At 40.4% G+C, this 23,644-nt stretch overlaps 1 protein-coding gene across 9 annotated transcripts in view; it reads left to right on the forward strand.

Moving 5' to 3' along the window:
• Window positions 1-23,644, forward strand: part of BCAS1 (brain enriched myelin associated protein 1) — a 452,678-nt gene that overhangs the window by 375,747 nt on the left and 53,287 nt on the right. For 5 of the 9 annotated variants that reach the window (XM_085619124.1, XM_085619120.1, XM_085619122.1 and 2 more), the window contains 2 exons: window positions 8,801-8,842; window positions 15,960-16,130. In XM_085619124.1, the coding sequence (XP_085475250.1) occupies window positions 8,801-8,842; window positions 15,960-16,130 (213 nt within the window). The remainder of the gene's footprint in view (window positions 1-8,800; window positions 8,843-15,959; window positions 16,131-23,644) is intronic. The other 4 variants (XM_085619121.1, XM_085619123.1, XM_085619125.1 and 1 more) reach the window with 1 other exon arrangement.

A 23,644-nucleotide genomic window follows, 5' to 3' on the forward strand; every position in this document is an offset into this window, starting at 1 on the left:
AACCCACCAATGTTGGATGAGTTTCATCCTCATTTTCACCATGGAAACAGATCAAGTCCTTCCTTAGAAAAAAACAAAATCTGCAGAGGTTTAGACTGAGAAAGTCATCAGTTACAATTAAAAACATCACATATTGTCTTTGTCTGCTGATGCATGTTTTGAGCCCGAGCCTTCCTCGGGGTCACACAAAATAACATCGTGTCTATAGTCTTAACATTAACCTTGAGATCCATGTTTTTGATTCTAACTGCTGTTCTGATATTTTTATAGAAAACAAGACAAGCCAGCGCCACACTAACAAAATTAATTTCGTCAACACAGCAATTGTCCCAAGGGACTCATTAAGATTATTACCTCCTGTGCTACTCAAAGGTAATAAGACTATTGCTATGTATGTGGATCGCAAAGAATCCAAAACATACATAATCTAATTCAAGAAATACATCAGTTTTGGGCCTCTTTAAATAGGGTGCAATGTGTACAGTGAAAAAAGTGCAGTTGATGCAGTGCTCAAACAAAAGGTGATAGGTGGATGGATGGATGGATGGATGGATGGATGGATAGATAGATAGATAGATAGATAGATAGATAGATAGATAGATAGATAGACAGACAGACAGACAGATAGATAGATAGATAGATAGATAGATAGATAGATAGATAGATAGATAGATAGATAGATAGATAGATAGATAGATAGATAGATAGATAGATAGATAGATAGATAGATAGATAGATAGATAGATAGATAGATAGATAGATAGATAGATAGATAGATAGATAGATAGATAGATAGATAGATAGATAGATAGATGTTCTCTCCATAATCGTAAGTCAACCATGGGAAGGGGTATCGATATTTCGACCCACTGCTATTTGTTGGGTCTCATCAGGACCTGGGGCCAGATGTACATACGTTTGGCTTTGCGATTCGCAAATAGTGAATTTTTGTGTTTTGCTATTTTGGAATCCCAAACACCCATGTACTAATTTGTCTTTGACACATTTCGCGATTACCAGTGGGTTGCAAATAGACCTACCACAATATTCATGTTGTAGGTCGCAATTTGCGACCCATTGGGAAACACTAAAATCACAGAGATAGTGGTCTGCAGACAACCATGTCTGTGATTATTTTAAATAAAGTGGTTTTTGTTTTTACATTCCTTAAAGGAAAATGGGATGTGTTTCAAAAAGAGAAATGAAAAGTTTTCTTTTAATTTTTTAAGAGAAGGCAGCGGTCCGTGGGACCACTTCATGCACTTAAAAACGTTTTTACTACCATTCACAAATGGGAAGGGATCTCTTCGGAACCCCTTCCTGGGAGCGATTGGGTTACCACCTACTTGAAGTAGGCAGTAAATGCAAATATTTTGTGATCGCATTTCGGTCGCAAAACATTCATGCATACCACTGTGAGTCAGTATTAGAAAGGGACACCCTTAACATACCCCTTCCTAATGCCGAATCACAAAGCCATTTTGTTATTTAGTTAGATGTTATAGAATCACAAACTAGGGCTTTGTACATAGAAAGATGCTTTTTTCCAGTCCCAAACAGCCCGATTCTGTGAATTGGGCCATTTGTGACCTGAAAAAGCTTTACATATATATATATTCACTGGAAAAAAACCATAGGTTTCACACACGTTATAGTTACGAATTAGCATTTAAAAAACCTTGCAAATTCACTTAAAAAACCATAGGTTTCACACATGTTATAGTTAGCTGGACATTTCACTCGTAAAAAACCAATGAAATTCCCCCGTTATAGTTAGTGCAGGCAACTATAACTCACGCGACCGCAATCCTCTGCTGATGACGTCAGATATTACATCACTGTATTTAGACACTTATTTACCCATGTCTTCTTCCATTAATCTTTAGCTATACATATATTACAAATATTTATTTTTCATAAAGACACATATGTCATCAGTGATGTAATATCTGACGTCTTCAGCAGAGGATTGCGGTCGCGTGAGTTATAGTTGCCTGCACTAACTATAACGGGGGAATTTCATTGGTTTTTTACAAGTGAAATGTCCAGCTAACTATAACATGTGTGAAACCTATGGTTTTTTAAGTGAATTTGCAAGGTTTTTTAAATGCTAATTCGTAACTATAACGTGTGTGAAACCAATGGTTTTTTCAGTGAATTTGTACGTTTTTTTAAATGCTAAGTTATGTATTTATTAATGTATTTTTTTTTCAGGTTTTTCACCGTGCGCGCACCGTGCACACGCTGTGGGCGCTCGGTGCGCTTAGCGCACCGAGCACCCACGGTTCGCAGTACGTGCCGTGCGCGCACCGAGCGATTTAAAAAAAAAAAATCGTTTTTTTCTCCCTTGGGGGTCCTTCTGTGACCCCCTAACCAAGGCTAGGGGGTCAGGAACTGTCCACTCTGCCCCCTTTTCACATTCTCCACCTTTTTTTTTCACCCCCTCAGACTGCGAGAGACAAAATGGCGGCCGACACTTCCTGGTTTCGACCGATTCGAATGTTTACCGACATCTAACAACCAATCAGAATTGCGCTCGCGCACGGCAGGGTGCGCGCACAGTGCGCGCACGGTGCGCGCGTATAGATATTGATATGCTTTTAAATGCTATTTTCTCAGGAAAAACTGAACAGATTTACTCCAGACCTGCAAAAGGCACTTCCTTGACCTTATGGCTACCTCTCTGCCAAATTTCACGTAATTCTGTTCAGCCGTTCGGGCTGTAGCTGCGACTAAAGGTCCTATGGAAAAATGCATGGGGAAAATGCGTTTTGGGACCCCCCCTTTTTCTCGGCCCCCGCTTGATGAATCACCCCGAGACTTTCAGGGTAGGAGCTGAACGGAGGGCCCCATTTGTTTTGAAAATTTTGCGAGGTTTTGTCAACCGGCGCCAAAGTTATTCAAAATAGAATTTTGAGATTTCCTATGGAAACTAGGTTGTAACTATAACTATCTACTGGCGACTGCCAGTAGATAATATATATATATATATATATATATATATATATATGGCCCTAAGTCTTTCCAGTCATACTAGAAGTGACCTTCAGTTCACACAGATTGGTCAGTAGAGAATGCATAACTCGTTGGGACTTCTTTCATCTTCAAAACACATAAACCCTGGAGACTATCCATGGTAGGGAACCAGGAGGCTATAGGGCCTCAAGTGTGAGCTGGTCTCCAACCACAATCTGTTATACACAAAAAAAAAAGGTCATATTGGTGTACCACATTGGTTTTTATTTTATCATTATTTCACTGGTCTGTACTTAGTTAGAAGTGTTTCCCTGACTTTAGGGTATAGGCCTTCTCTTCATCAAACCAGGCTTTTGAAGAGCGAGGGGAGTCCTATGATGAAGCATGACACCTGGTGAAGTCTGTGGACATCCTGTCACATTTGTGTGTATGTCTAGAAGCAGACTGATGTAGCTTAGTGCATAATATGATAGATTAAATCTCAAGAGTTTCACTCGGTTGGCTTTTTTGTGTTTAACACATCTACTATGTTAACTTCTGTTACAATGAAGAACAATCAGTTGGCCCACGTTTTGATATCTTGTGGAAGAGGAAGAAGTAAGTTTTCTTATCTTGCAAAAACTATATAAATGCACACCTATGTTTATCTGTGTAGAAAATTATTATTTTTAGACAATCCATGAGAAGCTGTGACTTTCTTATGCAAACTTTTGATTATGTCACAAGCAATGTTTTATTTAGACTTAGCCCGACAGAGTGCCAAGTGGTTAGGGCAGAGGTTCCACAACCACAATCACAATCTGCTCCTCCAAATCTAGTGCTGGCTGCAGGGTTGGTAGAATTTCATTTTCCATTATTGGTTTAAGAAACATGGTGCTTTCAGTTTCTATGGATGATCTGCATCTACACCAGATGTGGAAGACAAACTTAAAAAGGAACATTTTGCCTACCTGCAGACATTTTCACTTGATTCTCATTGGAAACCAGTGTGAAAAGGGTGGAGAGGGAATTAACCATTAACCAGATTTGGCAGCTCTTAAAGAGTCCAACATTTTTAGGACTGACAAAATGTTGTTATGTAGTCTTTTCGGGAGGAAGCATATGTAAAAGTACAAGAACAGAATGTTGATGTAAGTGTGTTTCCACGGTGAGAAAGTGTGAAGGAACCAGCCTGAATCTTTATGGTAGTGTAAGGGAAAAAGTCGAAAAGGTAGCGTGTAAAAGCACAATTAATGCAAAAGAGACAGGTGACTGCAAGCAAGCCCCTTTAGCCTTCTGCTGCCTTATGAAATCAGAGGTTGGAATTTCATACTGCTGTAGGGTGGAATTTCACACTGCTGCAAAGGGCAGCGCAGATTGTCTCTTTTAAAAAAAATAAAAAAACTTTTTAGCTTTGCTGTTTGCAAAGCTCAAATCAAAAAAAAGAAATTGAATTTTTGTTACACTTACCAAGATTAATTGCCTCATTATGCAACCAGCAGGCCGCAGGATCACCTCCTAGCAAAATTCTCTTGTCTTTGTGATATTGTTTGCTACTTAAAACCTAATGAATTATTTTATTACTACTTTGTTTCTTTAAAAAAGGGATCCTATTTCAAATAGAGGCAAGTGAAAATATTCTCATATCTATGTTTTTAGATATTTGTATGTATGTGTGCCATTGAGTATCTTACAAGTAACTCCAATTGAACGTTCATTTGTCTATAGTATTATATTCCCATGATCCAGTCTACATTTAACTTCTCACTCTGGCAATATTTTTAAGTTCAGAAAGATTTCAATGGCTAGGATAATATAAATGGTAGCTGTATAGGAGATTATTGAAAAGCCCAATTTGGCTGCTGATGGGAATTAGTGGTTGAATTGGGATTGTGAGTGTTGCCTTAAATTCCTCAACTTCAACTGTTTCCCCAAACTCATTTCACAAGTGAAAACCAGCAGTACTGTATCCAGATAAAAGTCCTCGAGGGAAAATGTGTGCACATAGATCGATTTCTGTAGTTATTACTACTCAATAACCAAAACCCATAATAGGGTAATAATACTGCGCAAGGGAATTGTATTACCTCTTGATATCAGTAATTCCGAGTACAGTATTACTTCTACTGGTTTCAAGTAGAGCTCATAATGAGCCCCTCACAAGGTAAAGGGTGTTAATGGACCAATGTTAAAGTGTAAAAAGTCTGGTTGTACCAAGTTATTGAAATAATATAGAAGAACCGAGACTGAATACAGCAAAGGCTGGGACAGACAAACTTAAAAAGGATTATAAAAGTTTTAACAATGAATATAAAAGACGGACACTAGTTATGAAGATTGTCATGCCGTTAATCCCAAAGTGTGGTTTTTGTTTACAAGTTTCCATTTATATTATCTGCGCTTTAAGTCTGTTGAAGAATGATAAGGTTTGTGCCAAAGATTGTCAACCTGTCTGGCCACAATTTGTGATGTGAGTTCAATAAAAGCCCTAGGTCACTGCCTGCTGTTTTGTGCATGCTATTTACACCTTTAGTGTCACTGACTATACCCTTTACTATTGCATGAAAGCAACGCAGCCCTTCTGCATGGGAAACAGCCTTTACAACGCAGTCATTATATCGCACTACATTTACAACACAGTCATTACATTGCAACATCCTTTACAACGCATGTCACTACAACGCATCCATTACATTGCATGTCACTACAATGCATGACACTAGATCGCATGTAACTACAATGCAGGCATTACATCGCATGTCATTACAACGCATACCATTACAGTGCATAGTACGCCTACACTTTCCAACACTTACCCTACTATTGCACCCCCTGGAGTTAGAATAGTAATTTTTACTCCTACACTATCCAACACTTACCTTAAATGCAATGTAATGGTATGCATTGTAATGGTATGCATTGTACAGATATAATGCGATGTAATGGAATGCGTTGTAAATGTAGTTGTAAAAAATGTGTTGTAGTGGTATGTGATGTAAATGTATGCGTTGTAAAGGATGTTGCAACGTAAAAACTGCATTTTAAAGGTATGCGTTCTAAATGTATGCATTGTAACGTCATACATTCATTCTGCATGGTGTCCTATTGTTTTAGGGATCTGAGGACCTCACTACTGGCTCTATCTTCTTATCTGGTGGCTGCACTTGCCATTTGTTTCAGTGAAAGGGTGTAGTGGAGCGGGTAATCCCCTTATTGCTTCAAATTAACCCTTCCTGAACAACACCTACTTGCCACTGGTTTCAATGAATCCTAGTGTTGACAGTGTTGTTATTGTTTGTCAGGTTGGAATGCCAAATGTTGGGTGGATGGGGTTTTGAAGCAAACAGTGCTGCTTTCTATTCCAGGTGCTCCATCCAACAGTCTCCCACCCCAAGCACCCTCCCTAGTTTAGACCAGATGTAAAGTCTTTGGTTGCTTACACAACATTGGGTTAGTGTAACTTTGTCAGTTGATGACGATGTGGCACAATTCCACTTTAAGTTGCAAACATCTTTTTTGAGTACACTGCTTTCAGTGTTGGTACAATTATCATAATATTGGCTTACACCAGCTGTTCTTAATCTGTGGTTCAGGAACCATTAGGGGTCCTCCACGCCTCCTCATGGGGTCAGCAGCTGCTGAGAAACTTCAATAATGTTAACAGATTAACAAAGTATGAACAAATAAATAACTGAGAATGAAAATTGACAATTTAAAACATTATGTAAATGTGAAGGAATTTGAAATTGGAGGCTAAAAATTAAACTGGTATCTTCATACTGATTTGTGGGAGCAGTGCAAGTGTATCAAGCAGAATATAGTGCAGATAATGGGTGGTCACAAATTATGTTAAACAAGCCAGACTTGCCATTAAAATTAACATTTAGATTTTTATATATTTGCCAGTGAATTAAATAATATATTTCATCATCTGTGTATGTGTTTGATGAATGTTTGTTTCCATATTTTTGTGTATTCTTTTGAAGTTCAAATTATCTAAATTGCTTAGGCTAGGATCCCCAAATTCCAATAATGTCTCAGGTTAGGGGTACGCAAATTCCAATAGTGATTCAGTGGGGTTCCTGGGATTAAAGTAATGATTAAGTGGGGGTCCACAGAAGTCACAACTGACTTACATAAAGGCACATTACAATCTTTTTAAATTGTTATTTTTATTTCTATTAAAATGAAATTGAGGATTTTTTAGTATTTGTATCAGTTTTCATGGAGTAATCTGAATGAAATATAAATTGATGTCAAAGAATCTTCTGAATACAAAGAACAATAAAACAACAACTTGTATCATTTCAATACAAAGATGCAGTTCAACAACTAGTACATTTTTCAATGCCATGAACATGTCCAAAGAATGTACAAGCTGTTGCTAACTAAATCTGCCAAAACAATGTTTATGCTTTCAAACTTTGATTTTCCAGCTTTATAAGAGGTGGCTGGGTCACTACCTTTCTCTTGCTCAAACTACCTATGATCTTTTTTTTCTTCACTGTTGTCAGTAAAGCATCTCTGAGTGTGCCAGTCTGACAATGGTGCCTGTCTGTTGTTGTTGACCGTATCGAAGCACTAGTCTTTGTCACCTTTCCTCTTCACATTACTTCACACTAGAAAAATCTTCAATATCTTGAGAATATGTGTATACAGGTTCCTGAAGAGAACCTAGAGGTGATAGTTTCAAGATTTCCACTTTTCTGTGCCAAAGGGACATGTCAGCCAATACAAGCTTCAAGTCTGATCAGGACTAACCAAAGATTTAAAAAAATTAAAAACATGCCTGAGAAAAATTCTGGGTCAAGAATGAAGAAAACTAATTGTGATTAGAGTAAGACATATCATTAATCTCAAAGGAAATGCAGATAGAAAAAGGACAAGGCGCCTCTGCAAGAATTTTGATCCCCTGACATCAGATTTACAGCACTTATAAACAGATAAGGATCTATTTACATACGGCCTCTGCTACAAATCTACCCTCCAAGTCCATGTAAATATGTCTTGAGAATTGTATTAAACTTTAATCTGATCCTTACACTAAAAGGACACCTCCAGGCATTGTGGCAGTAAATTTACTTTTGTTTCTTTCAACTTTTGAAACAATTTTTCACAGGATGTTTGCGGACTAGCTGTGAGACATATCCTGTTCTTGCAAAGATTGCAATGCAGTCTGTGGTCTCTTTTAAAATTAGACGTGAAGCTTGAACATGCCAATTTTCAAATTTGGAAGCTTGACTATGGCATTTTTAAAACACATACACTCAAAATGGTAGTTGGGATGAAACCAAACCTGCCATTGGACAATTTTCCCCTGTTCACACCTCATTCTTTAAGTGTGTTCTGCTCTTGTATGTGATTCTTAGTTTTAAACCTTTAGTATCTTTATTTCCCAAAAATATCATCTTATTTCCATCTTATTTAAAATGAAAACAAGATATTAATTGCAAGGTACATGCATCTTTCTCTTAATCTGCCTCCTCTGTTTTTGAACTGGGCATCTTATGAAAAATCTTGAATCAATTAATTTTCTTCAGCATTCTTTGACTTTTGCTCTTTGCTGATCTTCTTTTACAATGCACACCCACCTTTCTAGTGTCTTCTTGCTACACTGGGTTGCATTTGGCAGCTTCACTTTTAAAACTGCATCATGTGCATGCAATAACTTCAAATTTGTCCTTCAAATTTCAATCATCCTCATTTTTCCTGACTCGAAAAAGAATGTATATGCACCCAGAAAAAACAGATATAAATCTCTTGAGTTAAAGCTATGGCACCTTTTTGTGATAATTCACAAAACAACCTATATTTCATCTGTGACTTAATTTATTCCCCTTTTTAGTCAATCAAAGAGGAGCCACAAGTGAGTGAACCAATGGAAAATGTAAGTTAACTATTGAAGAGTTTAAAGAGTGTTGCGCTTATGTCAATTTCAAAATATTTGCTTGACTGAACCAATGCCTCTGTCAGTACCACAAAACAAAATATTGTCCCAGAATCTTGATTTCTGTCAATCGCACATGGTAGAAAAGTGGGCTAGCTACCAAGACTATCTCTTGATTTCTGATCATGAGTATAGGATACCTATAATTAATTTTGGATGTGAAATTTATGTCTCAACTTGCACATTCCTCTTCAAACCAGTACTTAAAGAAAACATCAAAATTAATGCTGCATCTAAATTGTAATTAGCCACTTATCAGATTCTGATTCAACCATTTGGAGGGCCTACAACCTGCCATCCATATCTGCTATTCTTTTGTGCACAACAGGGTAGAGTGGAACATTTCATTTCCTCTCTGAGGTGTCCTCCGATCTTGGGAGGACACTCCCTCATTTACGCTTCTACCTTGTCCTCACAATGGTCCAGCCAGCATGCAGTGGGAGAAGAGTGGCCCAGACCTCCCATCTATGAATGTACACTGAAATCTGAAGGGGGCACACATACACACAAGCAGTGTGTGCGAGCATTTGGAGCCAGGCACTATTTTCGTGTGTGAGGTGTGTGTGTTATGGGTGTGATAGGTGCAGCACTCTTTGACATATAAAACCAATTGTTGACATGTAATCTGGAACACATATTCCCAAACTCAAAGTAAAAACCTGGGCTTTGTGTTGAGTGCACCCTGTCGTTTGACAGTCAGGTAAATGTTCTGGCCGGCACCTGCAACGGCAATCTAAAAATGCTCCAGAAGACTTTAGAATCCCTTCCCGAGTTGGCAAGAAAAGCAGTAGTTCAGGCCCTCCAAATGTCTAAACTAGACTACTCAAATGTGCTTTATCTTGGAGTTACCCAGGGCAGACTAAAAATGATCCAAAGGGTTTAAAATGCTGCAGCACGGATGCTTATAAGTATTCCTAGATATTCTCCCACTGGTGCAGCTCTTTTTAAGCTTCATTGGCTCTCTATTAAGGAATAATTTCTTTCAAGGCACTATGTATTTGCCATAAAAATTTTAATCAAAAAGGCTTGCGACTCCTCCTTTCCTTGATTGCATTTTACCACCTCACCAGATGCTACCTAACTACTAAGCTGTGGAACTCCCTCGCTCTTGATTTGAGACTAGAACGTTCAGAAACCATGTTCCAAAAAGAAAATTCAAAACTGGGTTCTTTAGACAGCTTTAAGTGAGTACTGGTGTGTTTTTAGAGACCCTTGTGACCTGTGGAAACCTAACGCGGGGACACTCTGAATGGAGTAACCTTGCGTTTTTCAAAATTCTTAACATAACATAATAGCATATACAAAATAATAGTGAATTGTAATTGAGTAGTGCTCTGGAAAGACTGGGTCATGGCCATTTTATAAAACTTGAACTGGAAGCGCATGTGCCATTTAGCATCCATTTTTGTTCTGGAATCAGTTAGCTTTTAGAGATTCTTATCACAAGTATTTGTGATTCTCCCATTGTAATAACCTTAGAATTGGCGGTAAGAGAGTATATTTGCAATGGAAATTGAGGCTTCCTTCCTATGCATGTTAAATTTTGGCTGTTTGTCTAACAAATGTTGTGGAATGCACTAGAGTGTATGTCACCTATGAAGTGACACTCAAATAGCGCTGCTTGACATATGATGTACAGCGCATAGATGGGGCCAGCAAAGTTCCTAGGACCCAAAATGGTGCACTTCAGTGCTGGAATAAACCTTCTTGGGAGCCCTGTTCTGAAGGGGAACTAGGGCCTGGGTTGATACAAACAATAACACTTGGACTTTAATTTTGTTATTTGACCAAATAGGCACTACATCCACTGGGATGCCCTTTGAGCACGCCCAGCACTACCTCATGGGATCCTCTATGGTTTTCCTCAATGGTCAGGGAACTTTTCCAAAGACAAAATTCTGTTTTTTCTGCCATTCTCTTAAGAGTATAGTCGCTAGCTCTAAAATATAACACATGCCCCGGAGAAACCCTTTTTCCAGTAATAGGGCTGACAGCCATGGTTGACACCAGTGGAAAAGCAAAGGTGCACACCAGCGCTAACCACAACCTTGCACCTCAATGATATTTTGAGACCTAAGGGGAGATTTACTAGGATTTTATGCCGTGTTTGCATCACAAAACTTATGCAAATTGGAGCAAAATCTTTTTTTTCGATTTACTTTCCAGCACAAAATTTGTTTGGGCTGAAAATACCTTGAAAGTAATGCAAAGCAGCGCATAGCGCTGCTTAGCCTTATTTAGAGCCAAGGGAACGTTCCCATGCAACCACCCTAGTTTTCTGGTGCCATAACCATATTTACTAAATAAAATAGACAAGGTTTAGCATGAGAAAACGTTGCCTTTTTGAATTAGGCACAAAGAAGGAAAAATGTTTTAATTTCTACTTCCTTTTCCAACTTTGTACGTGTGCTCACTTAATGGCACACATACAAAGAGGGAAAGGGTTAAAGTCAGTCTATGCATAGTATTTTGTACTGAAAAGGTACCCTTCCAGTACAAAACCTGTACTAGACTCACGGAGACATCCTTGCACCATGGCACAAAGGTGTCTCCGTGGTGCACTGCAACTGATTTCAGCGCCGGCACTAGGGAAAGGGGAGGAGAGTGCCATATTTCTATAAATATGGCGCTCTCCTGCTCTCTCCTTTTCACGCAGTGCAACAGCATTTGCACCTACTGCACTGCGCTGCGTGATTAAATAGTCCATCTTCCCCTAAGTGTCCAAAGTGGACGAAAGTACAACAGCATGGACAGACAAACATTATGACTTTGATCCTCTTGCGTAATGCAGCCAAGAGCAGGCTAACTATAACATTTGTTGATTGATTACTGTTGTCAGCTTTCTTTGTTATCCTTCCTCAAGATATTCGTTGCTTCCTAGCAGTGATTGTCAGAGAAATTAACATTGAAAATAGATCCCAATCAAAAACAACATAATTGGAAACCTGCGCTTATATTTCAGTCATTGCCTAACAGCTCAAAACAGACACAAGGTCGTGTGAGTTATCTGTGCCTCATTTAGTTGCCATATTATTTTGGAACAATCCATTTGTTCACACGTTATTGTAGAAAATACAACTTTAGCAATTCTCAAAAGTAATTTATTGTCCCCTTTCCTTATCAAGGACAACATTTATATCAATAGATAATTTCATTGTGGAAGACCCTCATTTAGATTATTGCTGGCAGGGCAGTCATTTGTTACTCAATCGTTTTGTGCCTGTTGGAAGGCCACTGCTGTGTTGGTCTGCCACTGAGCTGGCTCATTTTCAAAGCCATGACTTAGAAACAAGTAAATGTCAAATAGCTAGTTTATGTGACAAAGACCCAAAAGAAGTATCACAGGGAAAGCACACATTATTTGAACTTGTCTCTAATATAATTATTCATTCTTGTTTCACCACGTGAACATTTAACTAGAAAGAATTCTATTTTAAAGCTTTCTTTTAATGAAATCTTTTTTTGCCTAGTAACCCTCATTATATTTGTCCCGGAAAAAGAAAAAACTGCAGAAAAACAGCCAACGCGTTTTGTCCTAAACATTGGACTTCTTCAGGGCAAGCTAGAAAGATCCCGTTGGGGAGTGACAGTGGAACTCTTATCCCTACCATGAGGGTGATCCCTGCGCTGGCACGCTGTAGGGATTAGGGATGTCCCTTTCTGAATTCCTTTTCATGGCGGTCCCACCGCCATGGAAAGGCAGCCATTAAGGGACATTGGGGGCCTCAAGCAAGGCCCCCATCCCCCATGGGCCACTGGGCCACTAATAAGTGTCCTGAAAGGCACATGTAGTGCCTCCCCACACATCCATGCACCATGCGCCAGGCACCACATGGTGCCTGGCACACGGTGCATGGATGTGCACTAAGTGCCTTTTACTACTGCGGCTTGTGCTGCGGTCCTTTTCCTTGGCTGCATCGCAAGCCGCAGTAGAAAAAGGCACTTTCCGACTGCCTGCATGGCAGTCCTATCATAATAGGGTAGGTGGGGCCACTGACTCATTGTCGAGCGGTCACTTGCCTGTAAGGATGGCAGTCGGACACTCATCCGCCCGCCATCGGAATCAGGCGCTAAGTCTATGAAGACTGTCAAAAAGGAATATATGTAACTTTGTGGAGCCCTACTCTGCCACAGCTTTCAGCCTTGCCCTCCTCAATGAATTCAACCTTTAGATTTCTAGGAGCAAAGGTAAAACCTTTAACGAGATTGGACCACCACCTCCTACCTAATTTCACTATGTCTCAGTTCCCATGTCAGTGCCCAAGGTGCATATATCCCAAGGCCTTGGTGCTTGCCCTTAATTGTTGATAGGGAGTAAACCATCAACTTGTATCTACTCATCCTTCATCACCGGTCTGCAGTGGAGGGTGTCTAGGACTCTGTCTATCACACCCCATGGACCGCATTTAATTTATGAATTCCCATTGCTTACTTGGAATAGGTTTTTGTTTTCAGAATAACTCCTTAACCCTACATCCATTTGTATGTCACCTTACTAATTAAATGTTTCTTTTTTTAGTTACATTTGGTTGGAAAGTTTAAGTCATTTATTTCATAAGTTTAATATACTTTTGTGGTTGTGGCTCAGAACCACATGCCCTGTGCCAAACTACCAAAAGTGAGCCAAATAGTCATTGAACCCAGTTTATCTAACAGGAATTAGATTGCTCTTGATTCAAGGAAGTACAGTTGTAAATCTCACCAAAACTGCAAACTCTCTCCCTTACAATTGGCAATCCTGTTTTAGACTACGCCTTTTTAATGTCTCCACAGTAAGCTGTTACAATGTGCATTAAAACAGACTTATTATAATAGACAAAATGTTGTTAATACTGATAATAAGATTCTTGAAAATGCCAGAACTCTCCAGATTAATCTCGGAATTCGAACCTTAAGAGCATGGCAGCCAGTGCTTCAGCAAAGCATATAGGTAATGGAATCTGGCAAAAATACTATAGAAATTGTGCTACAGATGCCACATTGATAAGCCACTTAGTCCCTATGTCATTACATGATCAAACATTGGACCTTATAATCCGAAATCTCTGCCCCTGACTTTCCCTTGTCTTCTGACATGTCTATTTTGTTCCTAAGTAAGGATTTTCCTGGAATTTTCTCTGATCCTTGTTGGCTCCTGTTGAGATTTATCACTTTCATCCTCCTCTTACCATTGATGGTCAGCTATTCCATCTCCAAAAGAATAATGGCCAATAAGACCCACAGTGCTTTGCTGACAAGACAAGAAACACAATATAGGCAATGTTTCAACTTTGCAAATGCCATGTTCTGCTGGTACTCTTTATCATAATAACTATTACCCATCTTTCCTAACAACTCAGCCAGAAAAAAAGAAAGCTTTCTGTCTTCCTCTCTTTGTTATTCTTTGGTGGATTTTCAAGGACAAGAAACAAAATTAGGTTTGTGCTAATCATCTGATAGATACCAGCTGGAAATCCTTTCATCTACACCTTTGTTCTATTACTGCAGCCAATTCATGCAATATATATTACAATGTACAACATGTCTGGCGTCCATTTGTTTTTATTGTATGATTCTGTTTTTTTAGATGTGTGAAATCAATGAATGCTGCTGAGAGTACATTATTTGTCTATTGATTTGATGCTATACAGTTCATATTTTCAATCTAACCATAAATGCATATATCATCGTGTCTGATGGTGGTAAGAGTTGCTAATAGGGTTAAGCATTAGAAAGCGATTCAGCCCCTCACCTCTAGCATCTTTAATCTGATGGACTCACAAAAATGGACCGTCATCTCCCTAAAGCTCCATGGACAATTTGACGCTGACCTCATTTTGAAAATTCAATCTGTCTCTGATTCCAACTACTTATGGTTGCTAAGCCCACCACCACTGCTGACCATACTTCATGCCAGCCGTCCTCAAGCGCCTTGGCTAATGCAAAATAATCTAACTGCCTACTGCACAGTTCATGGATATCCCATAGCCCGTGGTCTTTGTGTTGCCTCCTACACAGGATTTTATCTGCTGCATTTATATTCTTTCCCCCATATAATTAAATATAAATCCTGTAGCAGCTATTTTTCATTGAAAAGTATTACTGTAGGGGCGCATTTGTAGATAGGATATCTTGTCATTACTGACATACTGGTATTAACAGATAATCCATATTTAGTTAAGTGCACCCTTTAGGGACAGTGCAAAGTAGAATTTAATAGATAGTGGCAACCCTATGGTTGCCTCTTTTAATGCCATTCAAACTGAATTTTTCCACCTCTAACAAGTAAAGACATAGGACTTATACATATTCTAAGTACCAAGCGAAGCAACACCTCAAAGCAAGCCTTATCAAATACAGACATAAACACAGAATCCACCTCTTCAGGTACAACCTATTGCTCCCACAAAATGACATTCTGAAATAAAATATCTTAATTATACTATTCTCAGACAATTTTACAGCTTCCTGGTCATTTGCCCTTCTCTTAAATTCATGATCATCATTGATTTTTTAGGTTTTATTAATACTAGTTGTCCTAGTGACAACCCAAAGTACTCCACAATAGCTAGGTTAGCAATGAATAAATTCCATTTTTTTTGTATTTCTTTATGCCTTTTGTGCTGTATTATTTTTGCCAAACTTGGAGCACTACATATCCCAATTCAATGGAAGAGCAGTAATGATAGCATAGTCAATATAGGTAATAGTTTAAAAACCTAATGTAAATTTAAGTAGTTTACAATGGTGGTGTGTGGAATCCGTGCAGCAGCTGATAGCATGTGAAGTGCTGGGTAGTGAAATAAGAAAAGATCCTGTTGTAAATGCTGATGAATATTTGAGTACATTTGTATATTTCTCTGCAGAGCAGTGATATACAATTTAATCTGCATTTCCAACAATTCAAAACATATTTAAGATCCACATCATCTTAACTTTTAGGTGGAACATTGCATATGCTTTATCATTGATTTAAATACACATTCATTTTAATAATTGTTTGAGTTTAATATATCTGTATCAGTGTAATGAAACTTACTTCAAACTGGAATCTAAAGTCTACTTTTTAACACATTAGAATGCAGCTGAGCCTGAAATGGAGGCCGCAAAGGTTGAATCTACTGTACAAGCGTGTGCTCCCAATAAAGATGAAACCAAAAGCCAAAGTATTGATGACAAAGCAAAGAAATCCAAAGCAGAAGACAGCAAGCCTCCCAAACCCAAGCTAATGACATTTTTCAAGCAACTGGTAAGCTAAGAACATCATCATCATCATCACATTATAAAAGTAAATGTTGAGCTACTGTCCAACAAACAGTGTCAGGAACAAATATGTGGCACTTTGGGTAGATTTACTAACACTTGCATGGACGCTCATGTGCTGCACAACAATTTTGCTATGCACTCACAAGCTTTTTATAACATATTGCTAATCACCATTATGTTTTGTGTTGTGTTGCGCTATGCCCCTTTTCCGGCCTGGGGGCAAATATACCATCACAATTCCATATGTCATCAGACCAACGGTTGACTTAATTGCCTTCATAGATCATATCTGAGCAGGTCATTATTGCAATCTTAGTCAGTCCTTAGCAAATATGTTTGAATGTCTAAGACTTATGCCTTCAATTCCCCTGATTCTTTTCAAGCCATCAGTCCTTTGGACTTGCATTATTCATCGATTCTTGTCTAAACACAATATAACAATATGCTTTTTGCTAAGTTCAATGGCTTTCTTGGTTTATATTCAGCTCAGTCCACTGCTCAAACACATAGCTCATATTTTGGCATATCTTTTTGTCCAAATTTCCTTAGTAATGCCTCAAGGAACAGAACCCTTGTCGCTCTTACGCAGACATGTACATGGTTCAGCTTTGGGAACTACAATAGACCACGTGTTGTTAAATTGAGGCTTAGTCAAAGGGCACATCATCTATTCAGGGGATGTATACCTATGATCTCACCTATGAGTTATTTTCCTCCAGGGGCCATTTGTGGGGCTTATGTGTGTACAACTAAATTTGTATTCTTCAAATGTGTGTTGGTATTTTAGAATTTCATTGCTCGTATGGGTGTAATGTAACAATATCATAGTCAGAAATATTGTTTGACATACCATGTCCTAAATGTCATTTACAAAAATATTGTCCTATTGAGTGTGGAATTTCTATTACTATTTTGAAGCGGGCAATATTTATGTTGACTATATTTAGTATACAATATTTATTTCAGACGATGTTCACACTACAATATTCTAGTCCTACACTCTTCAAATGTACGCATTAAAAGACTGTAGAACTCATTCTAAAATGTGTAAATCTACACTCTTATGTTTACAAGTACATTTGGAGTATATTGATGAATATTTATCTTTCTCAAAATACTATTTATGGGAAGCTATGACAGTAATAGCTTGAGGATTTACACATGGGTAAATATACATGGTTTACATTTATGCATGAGTAATTATACATGACTTTTCAAATATTTGTTATTTTTGGGAAAAATACTTTTCCCTGAAGGAACAGAACATCTTCCCCATGAACCCCCAAGTTTAGGGTATTCATGTTATTTCCACCCAATATATGTATTTCGCCCTGCCTTTGACAGAAGTAAACACTTGGCCTGATCCTGGTTGGGTATGGACAATTTAAATGTTGGTCTATATCCACAAACACGTGAAGCTGTGGGTAGGCACTGATTTTACATTGATTTTGCATCTATTCTGGAATTCTCACTTCTCAAACTTGTGAGTAGATTCAATCCCACTTACTATCATGTTATTTAGACATCAAACTACATACAGTTATTAAATTTGCAAGCGTACATTTATGTGTCATCAATTTCAAGCATAGGTGCACAAATAGTTTTGTGGATTGGGCCATATTCACCTCCCAGCACCCATCCCTCCTCCCAGGGCCTACTGAATGGAGGCTGCAGTGTTACCCATTAAACAGGTCCCAGGCTCCCGCTCTTCCCGTGCTGATAAAAAGCTTTAACTCCTGTTCTCCTGTTCTCTCCTTGCTTTTCTCTTGTTTTGATTGATTTCTCCTTGTCTCTTTTCCTATTTTCTGAGTGCCTTCTCCTTGATTTTCCTTCATTTTTCGTTGTTCTCCCCATGCTTTCCCCCGTTGTCATTGCTTTCTCCTTGCTTTTTCCCTCATTGTCTCTCCAGCCTGCCACCTATTTTTCCCGCCTCCGGCCTAGCCCCACTCGCCACCTCCCAGGACCTCTCCATCATCCCAGGACCTACTTAACAGAGGCTGCAGTGCGGCCCCACAGCAGGATCAATCAGCAGGCACATGCAGCTGGCATGTATCTCGGGCATGCCAAAGGCAAGTACGTTGGCACTCGTCCATGCCTGGACTGCGCCCAGCACCAGTAACCCTGGTCCCTAGCCCACCCGCAGATACAAAGCCACTGTCCTCCATGCCCTGAACACTGGACAGCCCAACTAATGCTCCTGCCACACCGCACTGCACTCTACGGTAGGACTGTTCTTTTGCACTAGTTGCACCTTCTCCTTCACCTGCACAACCACAATTATGCCACAAAGCACAACGCCAACCTCTCACCACACCACACCAGAAGTGACACATTGACTTTACTGCCTACTCCTCAACACACACTCCATGTGCAAGCATTCCACCAAACTATGGGACCTCATCGTCACCCTCACACCTGACATCGTTTTCCACACCAAGACCTTGCTGAACCCCATAACTGCGCCAGATATTGCAATCCCCCACTAATATAAAATCACTCACCAGGACCCCACCAACAAGCCAGGAGGAGGAATAACCATCGTCCAAATAGAGACCATACATTGCACCATCACCACCCAAAACACCACCACCCCCATGGAACACTTTGACTTCAAGCCCCACAGTGACAACAAGACAACCATCAGACGCATCCTTACATACTGACCTTCAGGCCAATGCTGCAGCTTCTGCTACACCATTGTGGACTTCATTGCACCCCTAGCCTTAGACTCCAAGGCTACATTTTTCCCAGCGACTTATATTTCCACATCAATGACCCCAATGACAACATCACGGCACACCTCCTCAACAGTATGAATAGCCTAATAGTGACCCAGATCATCCACTACCTAATGCACACTGCTGGACACACACTGGGCACCATCTTCACCTCCAGCAACAGCATCAAAAACAGCCAGGCCACAGAACTCACATGAACCGACCAGTCCATTGTCCACTTCAGCATCACCACTCCCCACACAGCCACCCCCACCATGGACAGCACCCCTCCCCCCCCCCCTTCGCAGGTGGAACAAAATTCAAAATTTCAGAGACCAGCTGGACGGACATCCTCAATACCTCCAACCTCACTACTGCTACCAACCTCAAACAAGGAATTAAGAACTTAAATGCCCGGATCACCAACCGCGCCAACAACATTGCCGCATGAGTGAGAAACAACCAGAGAAAATCCTCCAAAAAGAACTCAGAACAGTGAAACCAGACAGTAACAGGTGAAGAGGAAATAGTGCACCAGCAAGGACACCTCTGACAGGGAAGCTTTCAAGACCTCCCTCAACTTCTACCACTGCCTACTGAGGGCAACCGAGAAGACAGACCTAGCTGCACGCCTCAAAACCAGTATCTACAACAGCTAGAAACTATTCAACATTGTTAAGAAATTCTCTAACCTGGCGGCAAGACAAAAGAACATCACACCCTCACAAGAGCTGTGCGACAACCATGCTGACTTCTTCCATGACAAGATTGCAAATAAATACAGACACTTTAACCCCAACCTACACCTATGGTCTTTTTTGACAGATACACTACCACCGCAACTGACACAATCCACAAACTGACCACCTGGATTCTCCTGTCCACACACAACATCACCTCCATCATAAAATCCATCCACTCCACCGCCTTCCGAACCAGCTTCCGTAGCAATCACAGCACAGAGACTCTGATTGAAGCCACCAATGACATTTAAACCCTCCTCAACTGAGGAGAAACAGCAGCTCTGATACTCCTTGACTTCTCAGCAGCCTTCGAGACCGTATCCCACCACACACTCATCAAAAGACTCCACCATATTGGCATCCAAGGGGACAACCTTCAGATGGATCACCTCCTTCCTTACCCGAAGAACCCAAAGGCTCCACCTCCCACCTTTCACCTCTCAATCCAAAAATATCTTGTGTGGTGTTCCCCAGGGTACATCTCTGAGCCCCACTCACTTCAATGCATATATGAGCCCGCTGGCAACATCATCAAATCCCATGGTCTCAACATAATTTCCTAAGCAGACAACGCCCCACTCCTCCTCTCACTCTCCTACGACCCTACCACCACCAGGATCAATTTACACAGCTGACTGGATGAAGAATAACTGCTTGCAGTTGAACACTGACAAAATGAAAGAATTGATGCTTGGCAATAACAGCAACACATGGAACGGGACCAGCTCTCACTCGCTCCGATTATGCCAGGATCCTCGGAATCATCATTGACAACAAGCTCACCATGAAATCACAGATTAATGCTGTCTCCTCTGCTGGCTTCCTCACTCTGTCATGCTACATAAGATCTTCAAGTGGCTACCCCCGCACACAAGACACACCATGACACAGGTCCTCATCACCAGCCGACTGGACTATGGCAACTCTCTCTATTTAGAAATTGCCGCACACCTTCTACAGAGACTTCAACCATTCAGAACATCGCAGCCAGACTCGTCCTCAAACGTTCCCAATGAGCCCATATCACACCCCCTCAGGCAATTCCACTGGCTCCTGTACAGAAGAGATGCCAATTCAAGCTTCTTACCCATGCACACCAATCTCTACACAACCAAGGACCCGCCTACATTAACCACCACCTGAACGTCCACCAACCGTCAAGAAGAATACTCTCCGCCTTTCAGTTTCCCACATTCCCCGCATCTACCGAAGCAGAATTGGAGGACGCTCCATCTCCCACATCACAGGCAAAGACCCGGAACAGCCTCGCCATGTACCCCCTGACCATCACTTCACTTCGGAATTCTGAAGGGCCCTCAAGATTTGGCTGTGAGAATGAGCCTCCAGGACCTGCAAGCGCCTGGATACCCTACAGGTGATCAGCTGCGCTTTACAAACCCTGAGTGATTTATTGATATGTGTTCATAATGTAAAACTCATTTTGATGTCAGCGATGTAAGTGTATTTTTAGGTTGAACTGTGGACTTATTTTATGTGCTTGTAACACTGAGGTGAGCTTTTGAGCAGGTTGCTATTCATGTTTATGTAAAACAAAACAGCAGTGAATTTTCAGGCCAAACAATTCTTCAAAGTTATAAGACAGCGAATACTATATCACATTGAGAAATGAATTAATACATGGCACATGGTACGTTCACTAAATGTTATAAATACATAGGGATGTCTCATGTCTTTCATTATAAATACATAAAATTGTAGAACTCCGAGCCACCCTGAGGGCAAGAAGTAATTTGCCTCTCTTGAGTTCTTCTCTGGCCTTTCAGGTACAGAAGATTGATGTCAGACTGTCTTTGTTAGACCTGGCCTTTGCAATGGTGTGCTGAATGAAAACAACTCATCCTGGGATTTGCAGTCCCGCATATATAACTGACACTAAATTTAACTTTTTTTGTTTTTGCTGAACAGTTTGTGCATTTGGTTGTAAGATATTGAATTGTTTAATGGGTATAAACCCAACTTGAAAAATTCTCAGTGGTAGTGGTAGTGGGTTATTCAGAGTTTGTCAGATGCCAATATCAGCTGTGGGATTTTATCATATCCGGTAATTTCAACAACTCATGTACAGGGCTTTTACAAGGTGCTGATAGTGAATGAGTCAATCGTAATCGATGCCTATGTTTTTTTTAGCTTCACTCAGTATATATCAGAAGCAGCGATCATTGACTGCCTCTCCATGTTAATGAGCTCTGCTATCTACAGCCCATGCATTACCTGAGATATTTTCTTTGTTAATTTGCACACTGTTAACAATGCAATTTCAGGAAAACAAGGCCTGAACCCTTCTGTGTTTGTGATCTGCCCTGAACTGATGATGGTATAACTCAAAAAGCTGCTAATAGTGTCAGAATCATATCACAAATTCATTGCTATATAGGTTCTCCCACTTCCCTAAATCATTTGTTAACTTTTTTGGTAGATCTCCAAGGGTTCACCCAAGGATAACGGTAAACAGGAAATATAGACTCAAAAACTGTTACCACCTGCTCTGAAATTGTATCCCTGCGTTCACTTGGCCATGAATGTGCTTGGCACGAATTCTTCTATGCTTAGGTTGGTTAATGTTTTACAGCCTTGCACTATTCATATTACATTCCACAGCAAGAACAAGATGTATATCAGCTCATAGAAATTGTCAGCCACTTCACCAGATTTGTTTCAAAACATCCGGCCTGTTGAATTGCATTATTCATAGAATCCTTCTCTTAACAGAATATGCCAGCATTGTGATGGATTTGGGAAGACTTTTGCCAGGATTTCAATTTGTAGACTACCAATAATTTAAAAAATTCTGTGCACTACTAATAAAAATGAAAACATAATAGTTCGTTATTTTCACAGCGTTTTTCTCTAAATCGTTTTATAGAACATTTTTATGCACTATTATTATAGCCCAATCAAAATTAATTCTCTTCTTACTGACACAAGGAGTGTGGAAGGCTGAATCAACTGTGTAAGAAAACAGGCTTTGTTGCAGTTGCCCGCCACTATTTGCCCCCAGTTGGACTACTAGAAGTTGGTTTTCAACTGTCAGTGCACTGAAGCCTGCCAACTTACCCTCTGTGCCGGTGCGCTCTCCCTAAAACTGCTATTTGCGAACTCATATCTCCAGTTGGCACAGAATTGACCCCTCTATAAGTCCCTAGTATATGATACCAGTGGTACCGAGGGCATGGGTGGTATAGGGGTCCCCAGGGCTTGCAGTACTGTTTGTGCCACCCTGAGTGACCCAAAGAAACGACTGCAGGCTAGGAGGTAGGGTGCATTATATTAAAGGTGAGGACATGTAAGTGCAAGCTTATTTGTTTATATAGTGCCCTTTACCATTAAAAGACACTATAAGTGTCCATTGGATTACATGGACTTGCAAACAGGCAAACCCGAAATTGGCAGCTTCATTATGCTACCACCTAACTATGTGATGCATCTTGTGCCAGGTGCGATGTGGCAGGCACTCAGGTGGTACCTTAGAGTTTGCCCACATGGCTGCCCCAACCTTCCCTGTGGTCTGGCTGATAGCCCGTGTTTGCTACTGCCAAGACAGGATTCTGACCACCTGCCAGGAAGTGTGATCACTGCCAGGTGTCATGAACCAAGTCTCGGGCACGAAGCAGCTCACAACTCCCTCCTCCCAAGCAGGCTAGTGAAGTCGCACATCAAGGCAGTGAGCAGCAGCAGCCGATGCAGGTAAGTATGGTGGGGTGGTGGGGCCGGGTCGTAAAGTCAACAGATAACGGAATAGCATTTATTTCTTTATTTATTTTCCCTATTCTGTAGTCTGTCGACTGCCTCCACCTTCACCTCCTGCCCTACCCCACCCTGCCCCACTGCGCTCACCTGCACCGGCCGCTGCTAGCAGGAAGCTTCAAAGGCTGCACCACCTCTGATAAGCATTAAGGCTGACTCCCAGAGGAGGAAACAGCCTTCCCCTGGCGCATTTTCACCCAGACAGGCAAGATCACCCTCAAAAGTCTAGCCACACCTCAGGGTGAGCAGCCTGGTCTGTATGCTAAAATTTG

This window comes from Triturus cristatus, chromosome 7 (genome assembly GCF_964204655.1).
Source record: "Triturus cristatus chromosome 7, aTriCri1.1, whole genome shotgun sequence".
In the NCBI taxonomy this organism is placed as follows: Eukaryota; Metazoa; Chordata; class Amphibia; order Caudata; family Salamandridae; genus Triturus; species Triturus cristatus.